General features: G+C 41.2%; 1 protein-coding gene across 10 annotated transcripts in view; it reads right to left on the bottom strand.

The window, feature by feature from the left end:
* The window catches only part of FYB1 (FYN binding protein 1), a 159,087-nt gene that overhangs the window by 77,994 nt on the left and 59,427 nt on the right, over positions 1-21,666 (bottom strand). For all 10 annotated transcript variants that reach the window (XR_289206.4, XR_011430135.1, XR_011430132.1 and 7 more), the window contains exon 2: positions 13,451-14,612. Coding sequence is in view for 3 of the 10 variants with exons in the window: in XM_005604297.4 (XP_005604354.2) it covers positions 13,451-14,612 (1,162 nt within the window). In the remaining 7 variants the exon portion in view is untranslated. The remainder of the gene's footprint in view (positions 1-13,450; positions 14,613-21,666) is intronic.

Raw genomic sequence — 21,666 nt, 5'->3', positions numbered from 1 at the left:
GGATTACTTGGAGGGATAAAGCAGGTATGGGTAAAGCCAGGAGGCTGGACTTCTACCCAACACGAATCCTGAGAACAAGGACTGAGCCGTTGGGCAGGCAGAGCCAGCAGAGCTCCAGCCACTACAATGTCCAGGAGGGAGGGGGGTGTCCCGGCGAAGACTAGCCATCAAAGCGCCTCACCCAGACACACTCAGCCACTCTCTGGCTCCTCTGAACTCTGTCCCCTCTCCCAAGCCGGCTGCACAAACAGAAACGGCAACAGTTCAACCCAATCTCCACTATGTGCACAAACGTCGAATCTCCAAACATCTGGGAAAAGCCAAACGGGAGAAAGGACTCTGGAGTCAATAAATAGAACTCACCCGAGGAAACAGTAATACAGCTAGAGAGGTGCAAGGAGATACTGCATCTAAAAGAGGATCAAGTAGCTGCTGTCATAATGAAAATCTTTTATGTTATGTTTAAGCAAAATAAAATGTGATTTAACATCTGCAACCATCGGATGACATGCTTACTAGTATTGACGGATACCTGAGGCTACTGCTTATGCCTACCGTTCTATTACTCAGCTATTTTCAACGGGGTGTTTATTTGGGCATTTTCTTCTTTCCCCTTTAATAAATATAATTAAATTGCTGCAATGATTTGAGTCTTTGTGATATACCATGAACTTTTTAAAGTGCTTTTAATACATATCCATTTAATCCTCCCAGTAACCCTAGGACAGAGTTGACTTACTCTCTCCATGAATGGATGAGGCTTAGAGAGGCTAAGAGCCCTCCTTGGGGTCCCACAGTAAGCAGTGGAGCTTGTGCTGGACCCCAAGGCTCTCTAGCAACAGAGCATCTGCTCTGAACTCTCCTTGATGAAGAACAATTGTGTAAACACCTGCAATTCTCAAAACAAAAGAAGGACTCCCATCTTTATAATACATCTCACTTCTCATGGATCACTAAGTGTTCACAGGACTTTCTGCAAGCTCTCCCAGCCACTTCACAGCGAGATTTAAAAAAAGGTTCCAGCTTACAAAAATATAACAACAAGCTCGAAAAAAAATTGTTTTTGTCAATGCCACATCCACCTCTTTTTTTATCATTAGGTTCTCAAATGTGAGAGTCTGTGTGAGGCATCCAAACTTGAGAGTACGTTTCTTCAAACTCGCGTACCTTTGAAGATACGTGAAAGGTACCTTTTAGTTTAGGACAACTGCCTAGCTTTCTTTTGCATTGACTTAATTTCTTTTAGGTGCTATATGAACATAGGCCTATTTTCAAGATTAGATGCTTAATACACTAAATATTGTTGAAGAAAAAGATGAATGCTGCTACCAATGATGAGTTATATAGGTAGGGGGGTAACCAGGCAAGTACGGTTGCACTTGGGTGCTGACTGCATTCGGAGCATAGAAACAGCCAGTGCTTTTAACTCTGTTCATGCCTTAGCCCTCCTGGTCAGGTTCTGTGGAGGGGACTTGAGAGGGCCATTACCAAGCATGGACACCTCCCAAGGAAACAAGTGTGGCCACATTGGGCAGGACTGTGGGCTCCATTGTCATTCTGGCCTCTGTCCACACAGCAGCAATTCTTACAGTGATACACAATTATTCAAGTTTTCAAAGGCTGTTTGTCCATTTTTTTTTGCCTTGAGTACCATTGGTGGTGCTAAATATGGTTTTTTAATTTGATGAATAGTAATTGTATGTGCCATGTGAAAAACACTGTGCTGAGCTAACCTGAGGCCACCGCAAGGCAGAAAGGAGAAAAGAAACAAAAATGAGAGGGAATAGAGAACAGAAAAAAGGAAGAAAGGAAAGAAAGGGAGAGAGTGGCAGGACGTCTCAGCTGTTCCGTAGGGGGAGTGCTACACTCCTCCAGCTGATGGTTGGGGTCAGCTGTTGCGTACAAGGTAACCACTAACTGTCAAAACAGTGAACCAACTAAAGCCTTTGAAGGGTTCCAGATATCCCTAAGTGACCCCTGGACCTCTTTGTGACCCTGCAACTAAAAGGTTAATGACTGAGTTAGCAAAGGACTTTCAGGACTCTGGTGCCAGCCACCCAGACGTTAGATATTTGAATAGCACCTTTGTACTTTCTCTAACTAAGCAAATTTTTAAGATCAACCATAGGATAGGACCTATTTGCTTGAACAGATCACTCACACATTTTCATGTTTCAATGTAATCCCTAACTTCTAGTATCCTGTCTCAGCATTATAGCATTTCTTTTGTTTTCAGAAAATTACCTATGGTTTAGAAATCCTTCCTCTCGCCACCATCCTGTTACCCCCTCGCCCACTGTAACAATTCTCGTAGCGCAGTATTTCTTAATGTGCTCCAAGAACAAGCTGCATTAGAACCACCTGGTGATGTTGGTAACTAGTCCAATTCCTGGGTTCCATCCCAGGAAATTTCTTGAACTAGAAAGTTTGGGGGCATTCTTATGCAACTTAAACTTTGAGAACCTTTGAAAGACTAAGGCCTAATTTTGATGTTCTCTAGCTCCTTCGTAATGTATTGTTATGAATTCTGAATATATTATTGATGAATATATGTGTGCGCATATACACACACACACACACACATTGTTGATCAGAACGTCTATCCATTTTGGCGATCTTTCTTCTTAGAGACCTATTTAGTATCAGAATGATCAAGAAGACATGTAAGGGACGTTGGTTTGCATGGGTGTCCTTGTAATACTTTAATTCAGGAAAGCACCAGAAAACTTTCAAATCTCAGGTCTGGTAGAAGAAAGCCACTTTCCAGCACTCTTATTTTTTAAGGATCTCTGATTATTAGGCTGCAAAAATAGACAAGAGTATAAAATGATCTGACTATCACACCAGTGTGGAACAATTCAGTTTCTGTCCTTGGATTGGAATCGACCAAACTAGAATAGATATATTCTCTTTATCAGCAGTTTGTTTCTAGTAATATAATGGCTATCAATAGCAATATAAAATAAAACCACTTCTCCCCCTGGCCAATCCTTCCCACTAACTCCTCCCACTCTTAAAAGAGATGGTGAACAGGCCCTTGAATAGGAAACTTCTGTTTATATGCAAAGGAGGACAACAGCTAAGTTTAAGGTGTGGGTTAGAGACAGCTGAACTATTCCAAATAAGAAAACGGAAAGAGTGTTCTCATTTTTCTTTGCCATTGAGAAGGAGAGGTCAAAGAAATGAGGAAAAGAGACGAGATGGTGAGCAACAGGGGAGGCGACAGGGGACTGAGTTGCAAAATACCTAGCTGTTTTTGAAAAACGGTGGTTGCCAATATTCCGTTTTACATTTCTCTCCCCAGTGCAGGGGGAACTTTTCCGTTTCTGCACATCTTTTGTCACTCAAATGCCTTCAATGAGTGGTTTGCGGTGAAAAGCAAGGAAAAGCACCAAGTCTTGTTCGGGTGACTGCAGTACAGCACAGGGTCTCGGAGCCAATTCCTAAGCCATCCAAGTTAGAAAAAGCAGGGGCTGAAAGCCAGAAGAGACCTTGAGAATTTAAGCCACTTGGCCAGTCATTGGTCTCCTTCGGGATCATTAGATTTTTTCATAAAACATGGGCTTGGCGTTTGGACTTAAGTTCATCTAGATTTTAAGGAGCACACTAACAGCTTTTCTATTTCTTACCTTAGATTTTTATTTTAAAATCATGTTGATGGGTAATTCTCTATGGTTTTTTAGTAGTTCAGAATTCAGCTACCTCTTGGTCCTCGTGCCTCCATAAAGCTCAGTATTTTCTGCGGGTTTTCCTGACAGATTTCATTGACCCAAAAGAAAGGAGGTTTGTGGTGATGATATGAAGGAATGGAAAAGAATACCATGAAAATGAAGAAGAAAGCAGAAAAATAGGAGGGAGACGGATGGTGGGGAAGTAGAAGGGTATCGTTTGCTAGGTTGAGGTCACAGGCTATAGCTGATTGTTTGTGTCCCCACCAAATTCATATGTTGAAACCTAATCTCCAGAATGATGATTTTTAGGAGGTGATGAGGTCATGAAGGTAGAGACCTCATGAATGGGATTAGTGCCCCTATAAAAGAGACTCCAGAGAGCTCATGTCCCTTCCACCACGTGAGGACACAGAGAGAAGACAGCCATCTACGAATCAAGAAATGGACTCTTACCAGACACCGAATCTGTTGGTGCCTTGATCTTGGACTTCTCAACCTCCAGAACTGTGAGGAATAAATTTCTGTTGTTTCTAAGCCACTCAACCTATGGTATTTAGCAGCCTCAACTGACTGAGATAATACCTCATCTTGTAATAGTCCACCCAAACAGTAGGTCCATTAGATAATCAATCTGAGTTGGCTGAGCAAGCTGGAGTTCCCACGTGGTAGATAGAGATCTAGCAGAGGATCTAGAAACCACATCTCGTTGCACGCCACTCAGTCAGAGCATGATTAATTTCTCCCCACGAGGACTAAGAACTCAAGGCTTCGGAGAAATCAAAGAAAGCCTCTTCCTACAGAGAATGAGGTTTCCTGCTTGTCAAACAGCTCATATCGGGTTGAGAAAATTCTCTTTAATTTAGAGTGATGTGAATGACTGAAATATATTTTATAGCCTTGCCCTATTCTCCTTCCATATAAAACTCCTTTTGAAAAAATGGCTGAGGAGCAGGTCATGGTTATATTTGTGTGTGTGTGTGTGTGTGTGTGTGTGTGTGTGTGTAGCTTTTCCATGCAATCTATATGAGCCAGAAACTAAAGACTGGAGAGCAGAAAGAAGCAGGGGTCCTGGAGAAGCTGCAGTCCAGATTCTCAATAGCTGGGAGTATCTAGCGTACCTCAACTTCTTTAAGGTGACCATTTGGAAGAGAAATAAGAAATAGTGCAAGCTTTGAAAACAAACCACTAAGGGAAACTCTTTTGGGTATCAGTCTAGGTTTCTTTTTACATTTAATAATAAATGAATGACTTTTATTCCAGATGAGGGGAACAAATATTCAAACTCACTGCCTTACCATTTTTTGGGACAGACTTTTAGTTGCCTGGTTACACCAATCATATCCCCACACTGGCTCCTTCTGAAAATCAGATGAGCTGTCTTATTGCTCTCAAGTTTACAAGAACATCAAGAAACGAGAGTGGCGTTACGTGAGAAGAACCTTTCTCTGTGCCCCTCTTGATCTCAACAGGCCTACTGCCACCCCTGGAAAAAGACCCACTGGGTTGCCAGGAGCGCGCCGCTGGCTGAGACAGCCGTTGTGGCAGGCAGGAGTGCAGGTGCAGAGCGATGCAGGCTGTTGTCAGAAATACAAACAGCTGATTCTACAATGCAAAGTCTTACTTTGGGGAAAGAAAAACCTCATATGGTTTTTTGTTCAGATTTTTTTCTGTAACCAGATGTCTCATCTTCGGTTATCTTTTCCTGATAATATCTATTGCTATTGGGTGTTCTAGATGTTTTTTTTCTACCTTTGATATGCCAGACAGAATGAAGTATAATCTTTTTTCTTTAGTAGTAATTTAAACAGCAGAGAAATACGTTTCTTGTCTATCTGTTTAGTAGCGGTTAATATAGCAGTTAAATTCTCCAACTTTTGGACTTTTTTTTTTCTTCCTTGTTTCTCATATGTTGGGAAAACAAATAATCTTGTATTCTAGATGGTTGTCTGGGCTTTAGGGCCATGTCATAACTATTATGATTGTGGTTTCCCTAAAAGGACAGGGAATTTCCAGATATTTCTGTAAAAACAGGTAGCTGGACTTTGGCTCCGGAGGCGTAATTTTGTTCTTCCTATAACTGGAGTTATTTTTGTGGTATAAAAGTTAATTTCATTTGGTTTTGAAACTAGAAAACATAGGCATAAAGAGATGCTTTTAGCGTATGAACCCATCATATTCTGAAATAGTTTTCATCAAGGCAAAGAAGGAGCCTTTAGTAGCAAATGCATATTCTGGAAATACAACCCTTTTAAAAAAAGAGTTTTATTTAGCTTGGCTTAGAAATTATTTTAGCAGGTTATATGAAGCAGGCCATCTCTTGGCCCATAAACAGACTAAATTATAACACGTACATTTGCCCCAGTCTTCCTATCTAGTGTTAAAAAAACTTTTTGCATGTGTAAGCACAATTGAAAGTAAATCAGAGGAGCTTTTATGTGTTAGATTATTAGACTCATATGTATTTGTATTTCATCCTTAGACTTGACTTTCTTTTTAATCTCTTTCCTTTCTCAAATAAACTGCAATTCCATTTTAATGCTTTTACCTCAATGGGTTGCATAACTATTTTAAGAATTAAATAATTTGTTTTTTTTTTTTTTTTGAGGAAGATTAGCCCTGAGCTAACATCCGTGCCCATCTTCCTCCACTTTATATGTGGGATGCCTGCCACAGCATGGCTTGACAAGTAGTGTGCAGGCCTGCACCTGGCATCTGAACTGGTAAATCCCGGGCCGCCAAAGCCGAATGTGCAAACAACTGCTATGCCACCAGGCCGACCCCAAGAATTAAATAATTTTGATCAAATTTGGCATATATTAAATCATCTCATATGCATTTCACACTTTAAGGGCAAGTCAGCCATTGTAAAACAAAATGTTTATTTATTTTACAAGTGGCTATATCTTCTTTGATCTAGCATAAATGCTACTAATATTGATACAATGCCAGTTGATAGGCAATATTTCCATATTTTCCTTATAAGTAGGTTAAAAACATACCAACTTCTGCCTCTGGATCACAGGAAGAGTTACTACAACAGGGTAAATCATGGCATGTTGCTCTGAACGAGGTTTTGCAGAAATCTCTCTTTCCATAACTAAGAAAAGAAATAGTCCCTTTTCTAGGCATGGTGAATATCAGTATAAGGAAACTTTTCTCTGTAAATTAAAGAATAAGTATGCACTAGTGTTGTACTCAAACTAATATTAAAAGGCTAGCTTGTGCCTGAGCAGTTAAGAAAGCATTTTGAAGGTCGAATTAAGCACCAAGCAAGGAACCAGGAACCTAAATCTGCTGAGGGGACTTTTCAGTGGCAAAATCATGTAGACCCTGCAGTGAGGGAATTTGCCTTCCACACAGGTCAGCCCCAGGGGTCCTCTCCTCTTCCAGGCTCATTTTCATATCCAGTATTCTATTCTTCTCCTAGTCTAAGTATAAACTGATTGGCTGAGAAAGGCTTACGATGTTTCTGCTCTTGGGGAATTTGCTGGTTAGCAGGAGTCAGATTCTATCAACAGTCCAGAAGTGACACACCCATCGGGGAGCTGGATCTCCTCCTCGCCCAGCCTTGATCATGTCCACAAGACTCCTTAGAATAGAAGACTAGGGGAGGGGTCTAGGCACTCGTCACCTAAGTGTCCTTCACCAGGGAGCCTAGTCCAGAGGACATGAAACAAGGCTTGCAGTGGGCATTCAATTCATTTCAGTTTTCTTTCTGCCATCTTGCTGTGTGCCTTGTGAAGGGGTGACTTGGTGGCCCCTTTGGAAATATGGCTGACCCCTGGATTATAGTTGAAATATTTAGTCAGTATTAAATAATGAGGGATGGGACTTCTAGGATGTCTGTCCTCCAATTCTCAAATAAAGGAGTGAAAACAAAATAAGGAAAGATAAACGTTATCCCAAACTCACTAACAGCCATCACACAAGAAAAGAAAAATAACCTCATGGATAAACTTCAAAAAGTGGTGGCTAAGGGGAGAAACAGCAGGTTCTGGTGCCATGGGAGGCAAGTGAAGCTTTCCACCTGTTCCCCGGGCCCAGAAGCAATATTGGGGGAAGACAATGATTCTGGAAAAACCTGTGAATTCTCCCTAATACACTCCAGGTTGGAGAAGTGGACTCATGGGTGAGTGAGCAGCCTGGGCAAGGTCGAGGAGAACCCCATAGCATGAAAGCCCTAAATACCACAACAGGAGCAGACCAGAGGCAGAAGTGGGGTGAGCTGCCATGGGTCACCTTCCTCTGGGACAGGATCCTGAATGAGGTCTCAGAACATGGAGCAGAACCCAGGGCTCCAGCAAGGACTGCCCTCAAGACCATTCCAGCTATCCTTCACACCACAGAAAAGTGTATTAGAAACAGTACTCAGAACTCAAATCACACCTCTTAGAGGAAGACAAACTTATGCTCGATTAGGGCAAGCAGATGCATTTGTCATCCATCAGTCAGATCAAAAGAAATGGCGGGACCTCTATGCATATGGAACAGAAAATCCCTGAGAGGAACATCATCTTCCAGGAAATATTGACAATAGAATGGTTGACACAGACACATCTTGGCTAAAGGTTTTAAACCTTTAGGGCAGAGATTTCTTTGGGAATCCAGGCAAAAAAGCAAATTATTTTCAAAGGGGGAAATTCAAGTTTGCCTCAGACTTCTCCACAGTAAAATTAAATGCCAGAATATACAAAGACCACGCAGATTGCTTATAAAAATGATAAAAATATTGGATGAAAGAAGCCCAGAGGCTGCTGCTGGGATAGATACAGAAGGGAACAGGTTGACTAGGAGAACAGGGTGTAGACTGAGGAGCTGGTTTATTTTAGAAGAGCAGAGGAGAGAAGTTTAGAACTCAGAGAGGAAACACGAAGACTAGGAAGCTCGTAGATTTGATCAGGGATTTGTGTGGCCAAGAGAGAAGATGCTCTGTCAGAGGCATCTCTGTTTTGAAGTTAAACCTGGATAAGCCACTCAATTAACAGTGCATGGTTCCTCAGACGCTTCAACCTGGAATCAAGGGAAGACCTGGAGATCTCATGGAGAACTGCTTTCCTGGGGATTGAGAGGGCTGGTGAAATAGATTGGGCTCAGGCTGGAGCTAAAAATAAGACAAGATGCCAGCCACAAAGCGCACACCAGGCACCTGGAGAATTAGCAGAACAATGTATGCACGGCCTTGTTGCCACTGGAAGCCGCGCCACGCTGTCAGTTCCAGTGAGTATGCTAGAGGGCTTTGCTGCCAGCTTTTCAGTGTGCTGAAATAGTCCAGTCTGTGAGATGTTTCAGAAAAAGAGTCTTAGGATCCGCTTTTTAGGGACCTTGTTCTTAGCTTCCAAGTGCACAGTAGCATGTCAATGCTGCTAGAAACCCTGCTGTAAAGAATCCACTCATCCCCAAATTTCTTCAATGTGTTTGAGCATAGAATCTCTTTTTCTTGTAAAGTCTAGGAGCAACATGCACTGATATAAAATGCTTTTCAATACTTAAGTATCTCACAAGGTAATTTTAAAAGGAGAGAGAAGGGAAAGAGAAAGGTGATAGCTTCAGGGTCTGTGAAGGAGAATCTTGCCCCCCCCCCAGAAACAAGTTACTTGCTGGTGAAAGTAGCGCAAGCACCTTTTAGTTCCAAATTGCTGTAGGCTGGATTAAAGTGACACGGAAGTGGATAAGGAGGGGGGTCAGTCACACCATTAGCCCTTTGCTAACTCCCTCTGGGACTCTGGCCTTATCCCTTCAGCTGTCAAGATACCTAACTGATCATTCTTAAAGTAATGTATGGAAAGATGAATCTTAGTTTCTCTCTGGTATTAAGAACAAGACCAGAAAAAGGGTTGGATGGAATATTTTCCAGCAGGTTTTACTAACTCCTATATGCAAACCAGCAGTCAAGCCAGGGGTTCTTGGCAACCCAAACTTTGCTGGCGAGGTGTACACAATGATGCTGGCAAGGAAGTCCTTTCATGACTGGTCTGGGAACCAAAAGGAACCAGAGAAAAGGTTAGTTCAGAGAACATTTTGAATTTTTTTTTAATTTAGGCTTTTTTAACCTTAAATCGTTCTGGGAAAAAAAAGTTATTAGCTCCACATTCGGAAAAGCAACATGTTATATTCAAGCTTATGGTTTACAAATAAGTAAGCTGAATAGATGTATAGTATAGACCTTGTACATAACACTCATTTGCATGAAAGCTCCATTCAATGGAGTGCAAGTCTGTGGGCAAGGGTTACCTACTTTGTTGAAGTAGTCACTAAGCTATAGAGAGTATTTATCCTAAATTTTGATTAAATAGACTTTAATCAGAGGACAAATCTGAGCAACTAACAAGAGTTTATATTATTTCTGTTCTCTGAAGATATAATGGTAAGCAGACTGGCCTCTGTCTTCATGGAGTTTATAGTGGTATTCTTAATTTAAAAAAATGATGTTTCAACCAAAGAACAGAGAAAGGGAGAGGAATGAGGATTCTTTGGGTTTCACTTATGCTTGAGTTATTATCTCAAGATATCCTATGTATCACGAGAGGCAGCCCAGCAAGGGATGTCGGGGGACACGGGCTCTGGAATCGCCTGCCCCTGCTTAGTCACTTTACGGCCTTGGGCAAGCTATCTGACCTCTCTGAGCTTTATTTCCTCACAGAATTCTTATTTCATTGGGTTCTTGAGAGGAATAAACGGGATAACATCTATCTGATATCTAACAGGTCCTCAATAAATGACAAATATTTTTAATGGCTAATATATCGGACAAAGGTGATAAAAGATGGAGGGTAGACTTGGGGAAGAGCTTTAAGAAACTGGATGTGAACCTGGAAAGGAAGGAATGAGGTAGAAGGCTAAGAAAATAGTTTTAAAGTTTTGAAAGCCTACAGAGTTATTAGACGAAGTTTTAGTTAATTTAAACACTATATGCATTCTAATTCTAGTATATTTTTAACTTTCCTAAATGGAATGCTAAATTAATAAGTATTTCTATCGTGATTTAGGAAAAATAGCAGTGGCTGGATCCAGAGTCAGCAGATCTATTAAGAAATTCTCTGTGTTCAGAAAATAAATGCTTTTTTATGACACCTATACAAGATTATTTTCTATATCACTGTTTCTAACATAAAAAGGTTGGAAAAAATACAAATTGCTAAACCAATTAGGTGAGTCATCCATTTGCCAAAATATTACACAGCTCTAAAGAATAATCAGTTACCTCTTATTAAAATGTGGAAAGATATTTAAGATTTTTTAATTATTACCTTTTTTTTTTTGAGGAAGATTAGTGCTGAGCTAATGTCTGCCACCAATCCTCCTCTTTTTGCTGAGGAAGACTGGCCCTGAGCTAACATCTGTGCCCATCTTGCTCTACTTTGTATGTGGGATGCCTGCCACAGCACGGCTTGACAAGCGGTGTGTAGGGTCTGCACCCAGGATCCGAACCGGCGAACTCTGGGCCATTGAAGTGGAATGTGCGAACTTGACAGCTGTGCCACTGGGCTGGCCTCTAATTATTACTTTTTTAAAAAGCAAGGATCAGAGTATTGCATATAATATCTTACTTTTTGAATAAAAAGCAGGAGATTAGTATCTATATTTATGTTTGCTTGTGTAAACATAAAGAAACTTTGAATGGATGTAGAAATTAAGAAGAGTGGTTTTTGTGGGGCAGAGGCCCAGGACTGAAGATGACTTTTCACTATATATCACTTTGTATTTGCTATTCTTTGAGCCAGATATAATTTCTATTTAAAAAATAAGCTGAGAAATTTAAATGCTTTTTAAAAATGTGTATGCTTTAAAGGGGTGTTATTTAGAATTTAAAGTAATGAATCAGCTTGCTTTATCCTGACACCAACCTGAGGTCAGTTTCAATTAAGAAGGGTTGAGTCCTGATTTGTGGAAGAGGCAGATGAAGCGGGAACAGGGTCCGTTTTGGAGCATTTGGAGTAATATGCATGAAGGGATCAGAGGTTGGAGGTGGGGTACATTGATGAGAGGATTCAGAATCTAAACTGTGTCACGTGGCACCTGAGCAGTGGGGATGCATGTCAGGATGGGGGAAAGGGTTGCAAAGGCCAGGAGAAAGAGGGACAGGATTAACTCTCCTTAGTAAGCAATTTTGTTCGGGTCCCTTAGGGCTGTATTGCACTGAAAATCAGCTCAATGCTGACCTTGCCTGGACTGTAGAGCCAGAAAGAGGACTTCACCACCATTTCAATAGCATGACATCAGACAACTCCTTACTACCAACCAAATCTGGTAGTTGAGTGGAAACAAAGATGGAGGATGTGGAAGAAAACGTCCAAGGATTTCTGTTTAACATCAGAACAATTCCTTGACATGAGGTCAGACCCATAAAATGGAGGTTATGATAGTTAACTTTTTATCTGAGGTAAAGAAGCACTAAGAAAGAGAAATAAGAAGAGATCTTTTAGAAGGTGTCACAAAAATAACAGTTCTGAGTGATGGACCAGTATTAAAATAAGAAGGAGACAGGTGAGGAAGACACAAGTGGGCTGAAACTTTCTGGAAGAGAGATGATTGTGGGGTCATTCCAAACTTGCTTTCTACATGATAAATTAACAGAGGATTTGATCGCTCACTAATTGGTTGACCAGCACCAAGAATATTGATCTCAGGAAGATGACATATCCCAAGATGCTTCTACAGAGCCAAAAAAGAAAGACGGCCTTTATGCCTAGAACTGCTTTAATTAGACCATACTTTTTTAAGGAGAAAAATATGTCTAACGGTGGTGTAGTCGCTTGTAAGCAGCTTATTCTCCCTCCTCACAATAAACAGGTGCACATTATTTGCCTAAAATATTAATCATTTCAGGCATAAATGAGCTTCTCCCATCACAATGCAGAGTTATAAATCTTTACCAAATCATTCAGTATCAAATTATAGCACGGGCCATACTATTGTGGTAACATCTCTGGTAGAAAATTAAACTAATTAATCAGAAGGAGAATAATGTATCCCTTTGTGTAGCTTATTATCCTAGCTATCTACTATTTTATGAGTCAGAAAAGTTCAGAAAACTTTGTACCGAGAAATAGAAGACAGCTAAAATATAAACCGGAAAGCGTCATTTCAAAAGAGGGCTCTTCATCTCATTTGAATATTGGGCTTAGGAAATGTAGGATGAATTTGTGGACATTTCGAATCACTTGGAGGAGGATTTCTCAACCTCCGTACCGTAGACTTTTGGGGCTTGATAGGGGCTGGATCATTATTTGTTGTGAGGGGCTGTCCTGTGCATTGTAGGATGTTTAGCAGCATCCCGGGCCTCTACCCACTAGATGCCAGTAACACCCTCCAGTCGTGACAATCAAAAATGCCTCTAGACACTGCCAAATGTCCCCTGGGCATCAAAATTGCCCTAGGTTGAGAACCACTGACTTAGAGGTTTGCTCATCTTTCTGTCTAACTCCTTGATGGTGGAAGGAGTAACACACCTCAGTCCCATTCAACAGAAATGAAACCCGACTAAGGAAGGAGATGAAAGCTTACCATTAAACAAAACTATTTATCAATCAGGTGGATGCTTTTCTCCCCACCCCCCAAAACCAGCCCACCAAGGCATTTTCTCACGGAATGCCGACACAGAACTAAGGATTTCTACCTTCTCAGACCTCCCCCACCAAAGAAAAAAAATACCAATGTCATCATATACACAGGCGTACCAGGGATGGAATCATTCCTGGCTACAAACTTTTCCCCAGAAGCTAAAACACCCTCTGATGTGGAATAAAACATGTTAAATAGCAAACAAGAAAAGAACTTACTGTTTCCAGAAGCGGCTTTCCGGAATTTCGTCAGGTCAACATTGGGTGGTCTGTTGGGTTTTGGTGGGGGTGGGCCCAAGGTAAACAAAGGAGGCAATGGCTTCTGCTTAGGGGCAGCTGAATTCTTCTCTCCCTTTTCCTTTTCTTGACTTTGGCCCCATGGCCCTCCCACGGTCAGCTTAGAAGGTATCTTAGGGAACTTGGCAGGAGAAGCCCCGGAAGTCGACTCTTCCTGATTAATTTTGCTCAGGAAGACATTCCTAGCAGCATCTATCTTCCCGTCTTCTTTTTTTTCTTCAATATTTTTAGAGAGGCCTGGGCCACCTCTGCTTGCTGCAGGTCTCAGAACCACTCCAGGAAAAGGTGAGCTTGATGTCTCTCCTCCATGGTCTTTATTTTCTGGGTCTTCTCTTGCTGGTTTTAAAGGGCCAGTTTTGGACTTGGCTCCTAGGGGGGCCAAGGGTCCTTTCTGTGGAGCCACATTCTTAGTGGGGATCTCATCTTCATAGGAGTCATCGGTGCTCACGGATGGCTTCTGGCCAATGAGGGGTTTGGGGAAGAGGGGCTTGGGGTCATGATCTGGTGTGGCTGACACAAACTTGCCTTTGACTCCCGCCACCTTGGGGAACACTTGCTTCTGTTCATTTTCCTGGGCTGGGGGATTAGACCCGGACTTCGGGCCTGGTGGCTTTAAGTCATGGTCTTGGTTTACACTGTGAAGCAAAGGCTTAGTCCCAGGAGGCCGTGGAAACACAGGTTTAGAATCGTCTTTGGGCAGGTTGAAGGGCTTGGGGCCTCCAGGTTTCGGAAATCCTACTTTCACTTCAGGGTCTCTGGTTGCTGAGTTTGCTGGGGATCCAAATCTTTGGCCCACTCCAGTTGGCTTTAGAAACGGGGGCTTGGGTTCCTTGTCAGGCTTTTCCTCAGAAGAAGGTTTCACTCCCAAAGGTGGCTTTGGGGTCCCAAACCTAGGTACATTGCTGGGTCCTGCAGGAGGGCTGACATTTCCTTGGTTGTCAAATAAGTTCTTTTTCGCTTGTACTCCCGAAGGTGAGTTTTGCCCTGTGACTTTGAAGGGTCGGCTTTTGCCTGAGATCTCCTCTGTCGGGTTGGCCCCTGTGTTAAACTTCGCCATGAGGGACTTCACATCTGCTTTTCCATCCTACAAGCACAGGGAACAAAAACTAGCTGAGAACCAGAAGTCTCACTTGCACAGTTTAAAATACTACACTTTAAAGGGTTTCCTGGTTTGAGGCCTGCAACGTTGCTGATTGGTTAGCGAGATATTGTAACATTTATCTTCCTCTATGGCAAAATAAGCTGTGAGAGTTTCTAGAAGGGGGAGGGCTATTCTTGCACATACGCGCTTTTTTTGGTTGCCTTAGACTGACTTGCGTATTTTTGTTTAAGTCACAACTTATCTTTTCCCTTTCCTCTCACTGCTTCTCTAGCAGTCTTGTTGGGTTCACTTTTGACTTGGTATTATCTGTTTTGCTTTACTTGAAAAAATATGGAAGTGACTAACAAATGACTTCTTCCATATTTTACATTTGAGACTCTTAAATAGGAGCTGCACTTAGAAAAAGAAAGTAAGCTCTTCTGTAAATTAAGGTTGTATGCTTTATACAGCAGGGCGATGTTCAACCTCTCTGCGGTCTGCAAGAGATGGTTCCTTCCCATCCACATTTAAGGTCTGTCTGTTTGCTAACAGGGAGATGTGGCAGAAAAACCCACTCATTTTTATAAGAAAAGAATAAAATGTTTTCCTCCATATTTATAAATATTTAGTGCTAATGATTCAACTAGAACCAGACTAGCAGACAGACTGGGCTCACTTTCAGGGCTAGTCTCGTCCATGGGGCATAGTCTAGGGGCAAGTGGGGAATAGGACGGGGAAGCAGCAGAGACTGGCTGGAAGTCTCATATCCAGACTATTTTTCCAGTCTCATCTCTTCTATAAAGACCTTTATCCCTTCTTCTCAGAAGTCTTGTTACACCGTTTCTGTCGTCCTTGTCTAGAATTAGGGTATTATTTAATAAAGATAGCAGGCAGTCACCCTTCTCTGTGAATATAATCCCATTTAATCTGGAAGAATTCATGGTGTATGTTCTCTTCCTCTCAAAAGCCAGAGTGGGATTTTCTAGTTCTTTTAGAAATATTTGAAAATCTGAGGCTTTAAAAAAAATCGCTAACGATACACATGTGGCCATGACAATTTCCATTTTCGTGCTGTAAAATTCACCTACGAAAGGTTGACTTACTTCCACCCTGACCTATCATTGCCACATACCCAAACACATTTCATTTTTCAAGGCCCCACTCAAATACCACAAAACCAGATCCTGTCCGGTTGGGAAGAATTGCTCCCTCCTCTTAACTCATGTAGCACTTCAGGCACTGCTAAAATACCGCTGTGTCACTTCCTTTCCTAATAATAAGAACCACCATTTAGTGTGCAAATATGTGTCTTTGATTCTGAACCATGCATGTATCTATATGGTCCCATCTCATTCTTTTAGCGAATGGCATTATCTAACTCCAGTTCACAGAAAAGAAAAGGGAGGTTGAAACTGCAGGACATCATCACAGAAAGAGCATGGGAACTTGGTTTGAATCGTAGTTTATTAGGGGCCTCAGTTGCACAATCTATAAAATGGGGATAACATATATCTACCAGAATTGTCCTGTGCTTTAGAGATGAAATTTGTAAAGTGTCTGCCTGGCCCATAGCATGGGCTCAATATATGGAAACTATTATTATTAGAAATGTTAATTAGCGTATTTAAGGGCTCACAGCCAGGAACTTTGAGCACAGAGTTGCCAACTCTGGTCCATCTAGGGCTCCAAAGTCCAGAAACCGTCTCATTCCTCTTTGCATCCCCACAACACCTGGACCAGGCCCAGCATCCTCAGGGTTCTAATATATATTTGGGGAATGAAGGTCGGCACTGAGCTGAACACTGTGAGTTGTGATTTTAAAAGAAATGGGGCCCTCAGCACGAGTTTCTCCCTGTACCAAACTGTAGTGTGTGTATATTTGCAGGATGACGGTAAGGAATCCAGGCAGGAGGAGAAAACCAAATAAAAGCAGCATTTCCAGCTTGAATGTTGCTCCTTTAATGTATTACCCTATATCCGAGTCATTGAAAGCATCTTGTTTTCTACCTTGCCTGCTTTTTTATCCCCAAGAGTTCCTCAAATCCTCAAGAAATCCCTGAAGGCAACAGGCAGGAAGACACAGAACCAGGGAGTTTGGGTGTCGGCAGAGGGAAAAGGAGAAGGTGGGACCTGCCCTGGGCCTCCAGGGAGGTCACAGCTGCAGAGGACTCCAAACCTGAAGACGCATAAAGAAGGATCAACACAGAAATTTGCTCCCCATCTGGGAGACAGTCTGTCTCCAGGGAAGAAATCTTTTATTCCAGACTTACTCTCTATTTTGTAATTTATATTCTAGACCTACAATTTCTTCTAGATTTATAATAAGAGGCTGCACAGCAGAGTGATTAAGAACACAGACTCAGAAGCCAGATTGCCGGGGTTTGAACCTTACTAGCTATTTAACCGAGGACGAGGGATGTAAGTTCTTGTGGCCTTAGTTTGCTCACCTCCATCATGGGAATAATGTTGTGTCCTAGGCTGTCAGGAGAGGAAACAAATTAGTATTTGTAATGCACTTTAAGAGTACCTGGAACATAGGAGAGTTTCCTACTTTTATAAAGCAAGTAAAGCTTTAGAAATCCTCTAGTCTGCCTCTCTCACTGCACGGGTGAGGAAACAGAAACCAAAGGATTTAAGTGGCATCCTACTTAGTTACAGCAACTTCACGTCTTCGATTTTCTGGGGGAAAGCCCAGGAAACACACTAACCCATTGTCAAACTCCACATCCTGGTTTTAGTTTAGAAAATATGGAAGTGGCCGCTTTGGAATTGAAACTTAAGTCTCTTAGCTGCCAGACAGACCCATGAGGCAGGGTAGTGTCATGGTTAATGTACAGGCTCTGGGATTACTGACAGGTTCAAACCTTGACTTTGCCACTTACAGGCTCTCTGATCTACCAAGTTATCTAACCTCTCTGAGACTCAGTGCTCTTCATCTATGAAATGAGAATAATAACAGTACCTATTTCTCACAGGGTTTTGTTTTTAAATCAGGATTAAATGGGGTAATGCGTGTACAGTTCTTAGATCTAGACTTGCATGCAACATACATCCAATGATTATCCGCCATCATTGTTTTTTCTAATTCACTAGTCGTATAATATCATTTTTGCCAGATTACCAAATTCTGAAGTTACAACAGTTAATGTTATGTCCTAATCTTAAGTTAACGTGACTGGAACAAACATATGCTGGATAACATAATAGAGTTACTATGCTTGAGTTTGGTTTACCCACACTCTCAAACTTTTCACTGGCTGTTGAGATAGGGAAAGAAAGAATAGGACACTTTGAAGAAACAGTAACAGCCCCTGAGCTTACTAATATGTCTGGCAAATAACAGCCCAAACTCTACAACTCTTTAATCATTTATACTGACTGTTTAGCTTTAGAGTTTGTTTGGTTGTTATCATTGTGAATTAGTTTATCAAATAAAATTTTCAGCACCCAGCTTCGCCCTTAATCTTAACAATAATAGCTAGATTTCTTCCTTAATGATGATAGAAAGGCAAAAATGAATTAAAAAATTTTGACCTTCTCCCATCCTGATTTCATTGTAGATTGAATATCTATTCCATTTGCTAGGGCTTTTTTACTTTAAAAAAATTAAAAAAGAGGGTAGGAGCAATGTATTGTAGTATGACAGAGTGAAAAGTAAGGCAGCTCCAAGCCCTGAATCTCCACACCCTAGAGCCTCACGTCTAGGGGGATCCTACACCCTGACTTACCAGTACGGGACGAGCCTAGGCCTACTGTTCTGGAATAATTGTTAATAATGCTCCCTTTTACTCACAAAATTGACCTGCTTTAAATGATAAATTTCATGGTGAACTCACCCAGTTCCTCACTAGAGGCAACCACTGTTATTAGTTTCTCATGTATATTTCTAAGCTATACACATACGAATATATGTAAACACACACACACATACACACACACACATCCGTCCTTCCTGTCGCCATTTTTTGCACAAATGGAAACCCCTGCTTTGCACCTTGCTTTTTTCCAGAAGTGATATTCAGTTGCTACACGCCAGTACAGCTGGATGCTTGACCAGCGACCATTCTGATTGTTTGATACCTGTGCAATTCCAGTTGTTAAACATTTTCGGTGTTAACTCTGCCTTTTTCTCTTGCCAGTTGATCTATATCAGTACATGTTATTGGTACAACCTCTTTTTTTTTTTTAAATAGACTTTATTTCTTTATTGTTTAGAACAGTTTTAGATTTACAGAAAAATTAAGATAGTACAGAGAGTTCTCATGTACTTTATACTCCGTTTCCCCTGTTATTAACACTTTATGTTAGTTTGAAAGACGTTTTTAATTTTTAATGATTTAAAGATTGGGCTTCTACTTATTCTTAAGAAGAGGTATTTCACAATCTGGAAGACTTCAAAGTTTAGGATATTTCAAGTGAAACAAACATTTCATCTCAAATTACTTGAAATTTCTTTTTCAAAGTCATTTGAAGCAAGTCATTATTATTTCCATCTGTTATGTGCCTATATAATGTTTAGATCAAACTACTCCCATATATTGCTCTATAATCACACAGATGGAATTGTAGAAATGCTCTTGATAGAAACGAATTTCCTTTAGCCCCTAGATATTTCCCCCTTCCTCAGAATTATAAACCTTCACTGGTATAAGCTTATCATGTTTGCAACAGCCCCCAGGAAGATGTTTCTTAGCAAAAATGCTTTTGCTACATCCTCTGGATTTCCAGTTAGCAATTCCACATTCCAGAAAATCTTCTTTTGCTTTTAGCAATCTATATAAATGTCATGAGTCAAGGACATACTTAAACAAAGGCTGAGATGGCATTCAGGACAGACTTCGAGAAATGGTACACATCAAGAAAATGCTTCCTTTTGTAGCTAGTTCATCCACATATTTTTATGGAGAAAATTAAAAATACCCTATCACTGTTATTGGCAACAAGGTTTTGTTTGGCCTGGGATTTATTTTTATAGTATTTATACTTTTTAACATATCTTGGATATTAGGTTAATCCAGTGGTTCTCAACCAGAGGCAATTTTGTCAACATCTGGAGACATCTTTGATTCAAAGGACCGACTGAGGGTGTGCTCTTGACATCTAGTGGGGAGAGGCCGGGGATGCTGCTAAACATCCTACAATGCACAGGACAGCCCACAACAAAGAATTATCCGTCCAAATAGTGCTGAGCGCTGAGGCTGAGAAGCCCTGAGCTAATCCTGTTGCTCCTGGATTATTGAAAATGCTTTACCAGAAAGTCTGCTTTTAACTTTTTATAGTAGAGTGCACTCTAAAGCCCATAAATGACTGTGTAGAAACTAATGAATACAAAAAGGCTTCCACTAGAGATTATTTTTAAAGTTGCATGTCTTTGAAAGCCTCATCTTTGTAAAAATCATTTTGTAAAGCACAAAAGAAATAAAACACCCAGGAATCATGGGTAACTAATGAATTTTTGTTTCATAAAGGTTGGCCCTGAGCTAACGTCTGTTGCCAATCTTTTTTTTTTCTTCTTCTCCCCAAAGCCTCCCAGTACACAGTTGCATATTCCAGTTGTAGGTCCTTCTGGTTGTGCTCACCTCAGCATGGCCTGATGAGCAGTGCCATGTCCTGGCCCCAGATCAAACCGGTGAAACCCTGGGCCGCCCAAGAGGAGCTTGTGAACTTAACCACTCGGCCTTGGGGCGGGCCCCAATAACTAATGAATTTAAAGTAACTTTGAAAACTGAGTTTACCTCCTTAAGATGTGTTTGTGTCACTTTTGTAATTAAAGCTATAGGAGCACGAACCACTTCGTGGACGCTGCTGTTCTTCCCCAGATGAAGCCCACGGAAAAAGAGAAGAAAATGATTTCACTTGATTGCCTGTCAAGCTTTTAATCATGAGGGAGACAGAAATAACAATAGTTCACCAAATTGGTCAGTTTCTCTTCCTTCCTTCCTTTCTTTCACCTTCCTTCCTGTCTCTCTGTCTCTCTCTCTCTTTCATCATTGATCAATTTTACTGTGTTAGTTTTCTTTTCATTGTCATGTCGAGATAGCATGTCATTACCCAGGACTTACTTGGTCGGAATTGCTGGTTCTTCTCACAGAACAAAATTAGTTCCTACCACTGACCCCATTGCCCAGAACAGAACCCCAGGCATAGCAGCATCAGAGGATAACACGAGGATACGAGGAGGAGCATATTAAAGGGAAAATGTCCAGGAAGCCAGCCCTGGTCCTGCCCAAGACTTCAGAGATTGCCTCCAGGGCGCATGGACAAGGGAAGGAGGTGGGTGAGGGTGGCATGCTGCCTGGGAGAGCCCAGCTTCTGCTGGGGTGATGGCTGATATCACTCAAACTTAGGACCTGCTCAGTCAAGGACAGATAAGAAAGTCTAATGAAAAGACCAAAAAGATAGAAAGTTCTTCCCTAAGCCAAATAAACTTACCATCCTTGAAGTAGGAAGCACGCTGGTGAAAATTTGTAACAAACATAAGCAGTTCAAACTTTCATAGAGCATTGTATTCAACCTCACTGGTTTGTATTGCCTAGACTAAAGAAAATAATAGATATGTTCTCACGACCAAGCCCTCCACCCCTTCTGAGTATGCACACGCGTGCACACACACACTCACACACACTCACACAGTGCTACGTTGTCTCTTCTCTTTAAAGAGACTTGATCTGCCATCCCCAGTAAACTTGGAAAAGCGAATTGTTTTAATCGGAAGATAAACTTTCCTAAAACTCTTTATTGTTACAAATTACACAATAAAACTGCTCGAATGGCTTTTCATCGTAAAGATAGAGTTAACAGAAGTTGGCTGAAAATGCAGTGCTTGTGACAACCCTTCGCAAGATGGTAGGTGGCAAGTTCAATATAGATAGTGAAACTGCAGTAAGCTTTTTTCATCCCCATTAATACTGTCTAAATATTTAGGTACATAATGAATCATCATTTATGTACTGAATGTGTATACTCCATTTCACTAAGGAGATGTAAAAGCAAGGAACTGGTTTTATTTTCCTTCCTTAAAAACAGCACCCCTCTGCCACCACCTACCCAAACATGC

This window comes from Equus caballus, chromosome 21 (genome assembly GCF_041296265.1).
Source record: "Equus caballus isolate H_3958 breed thoroughbred chromosome 21, TB-T2T, whole genome shotgun sequence".
NCBI classification, from domain to species: Eukaryota; Metazoa; Chordata; class Mammalia; order Perissodactyla; family Equidae; genus Equus; species Equus caballus.
The sequence above is the reverse complement of the archived record's forward strand: the minus strand, read 5'-3'. Positions and strand labels throughout refer to the sequence as shown.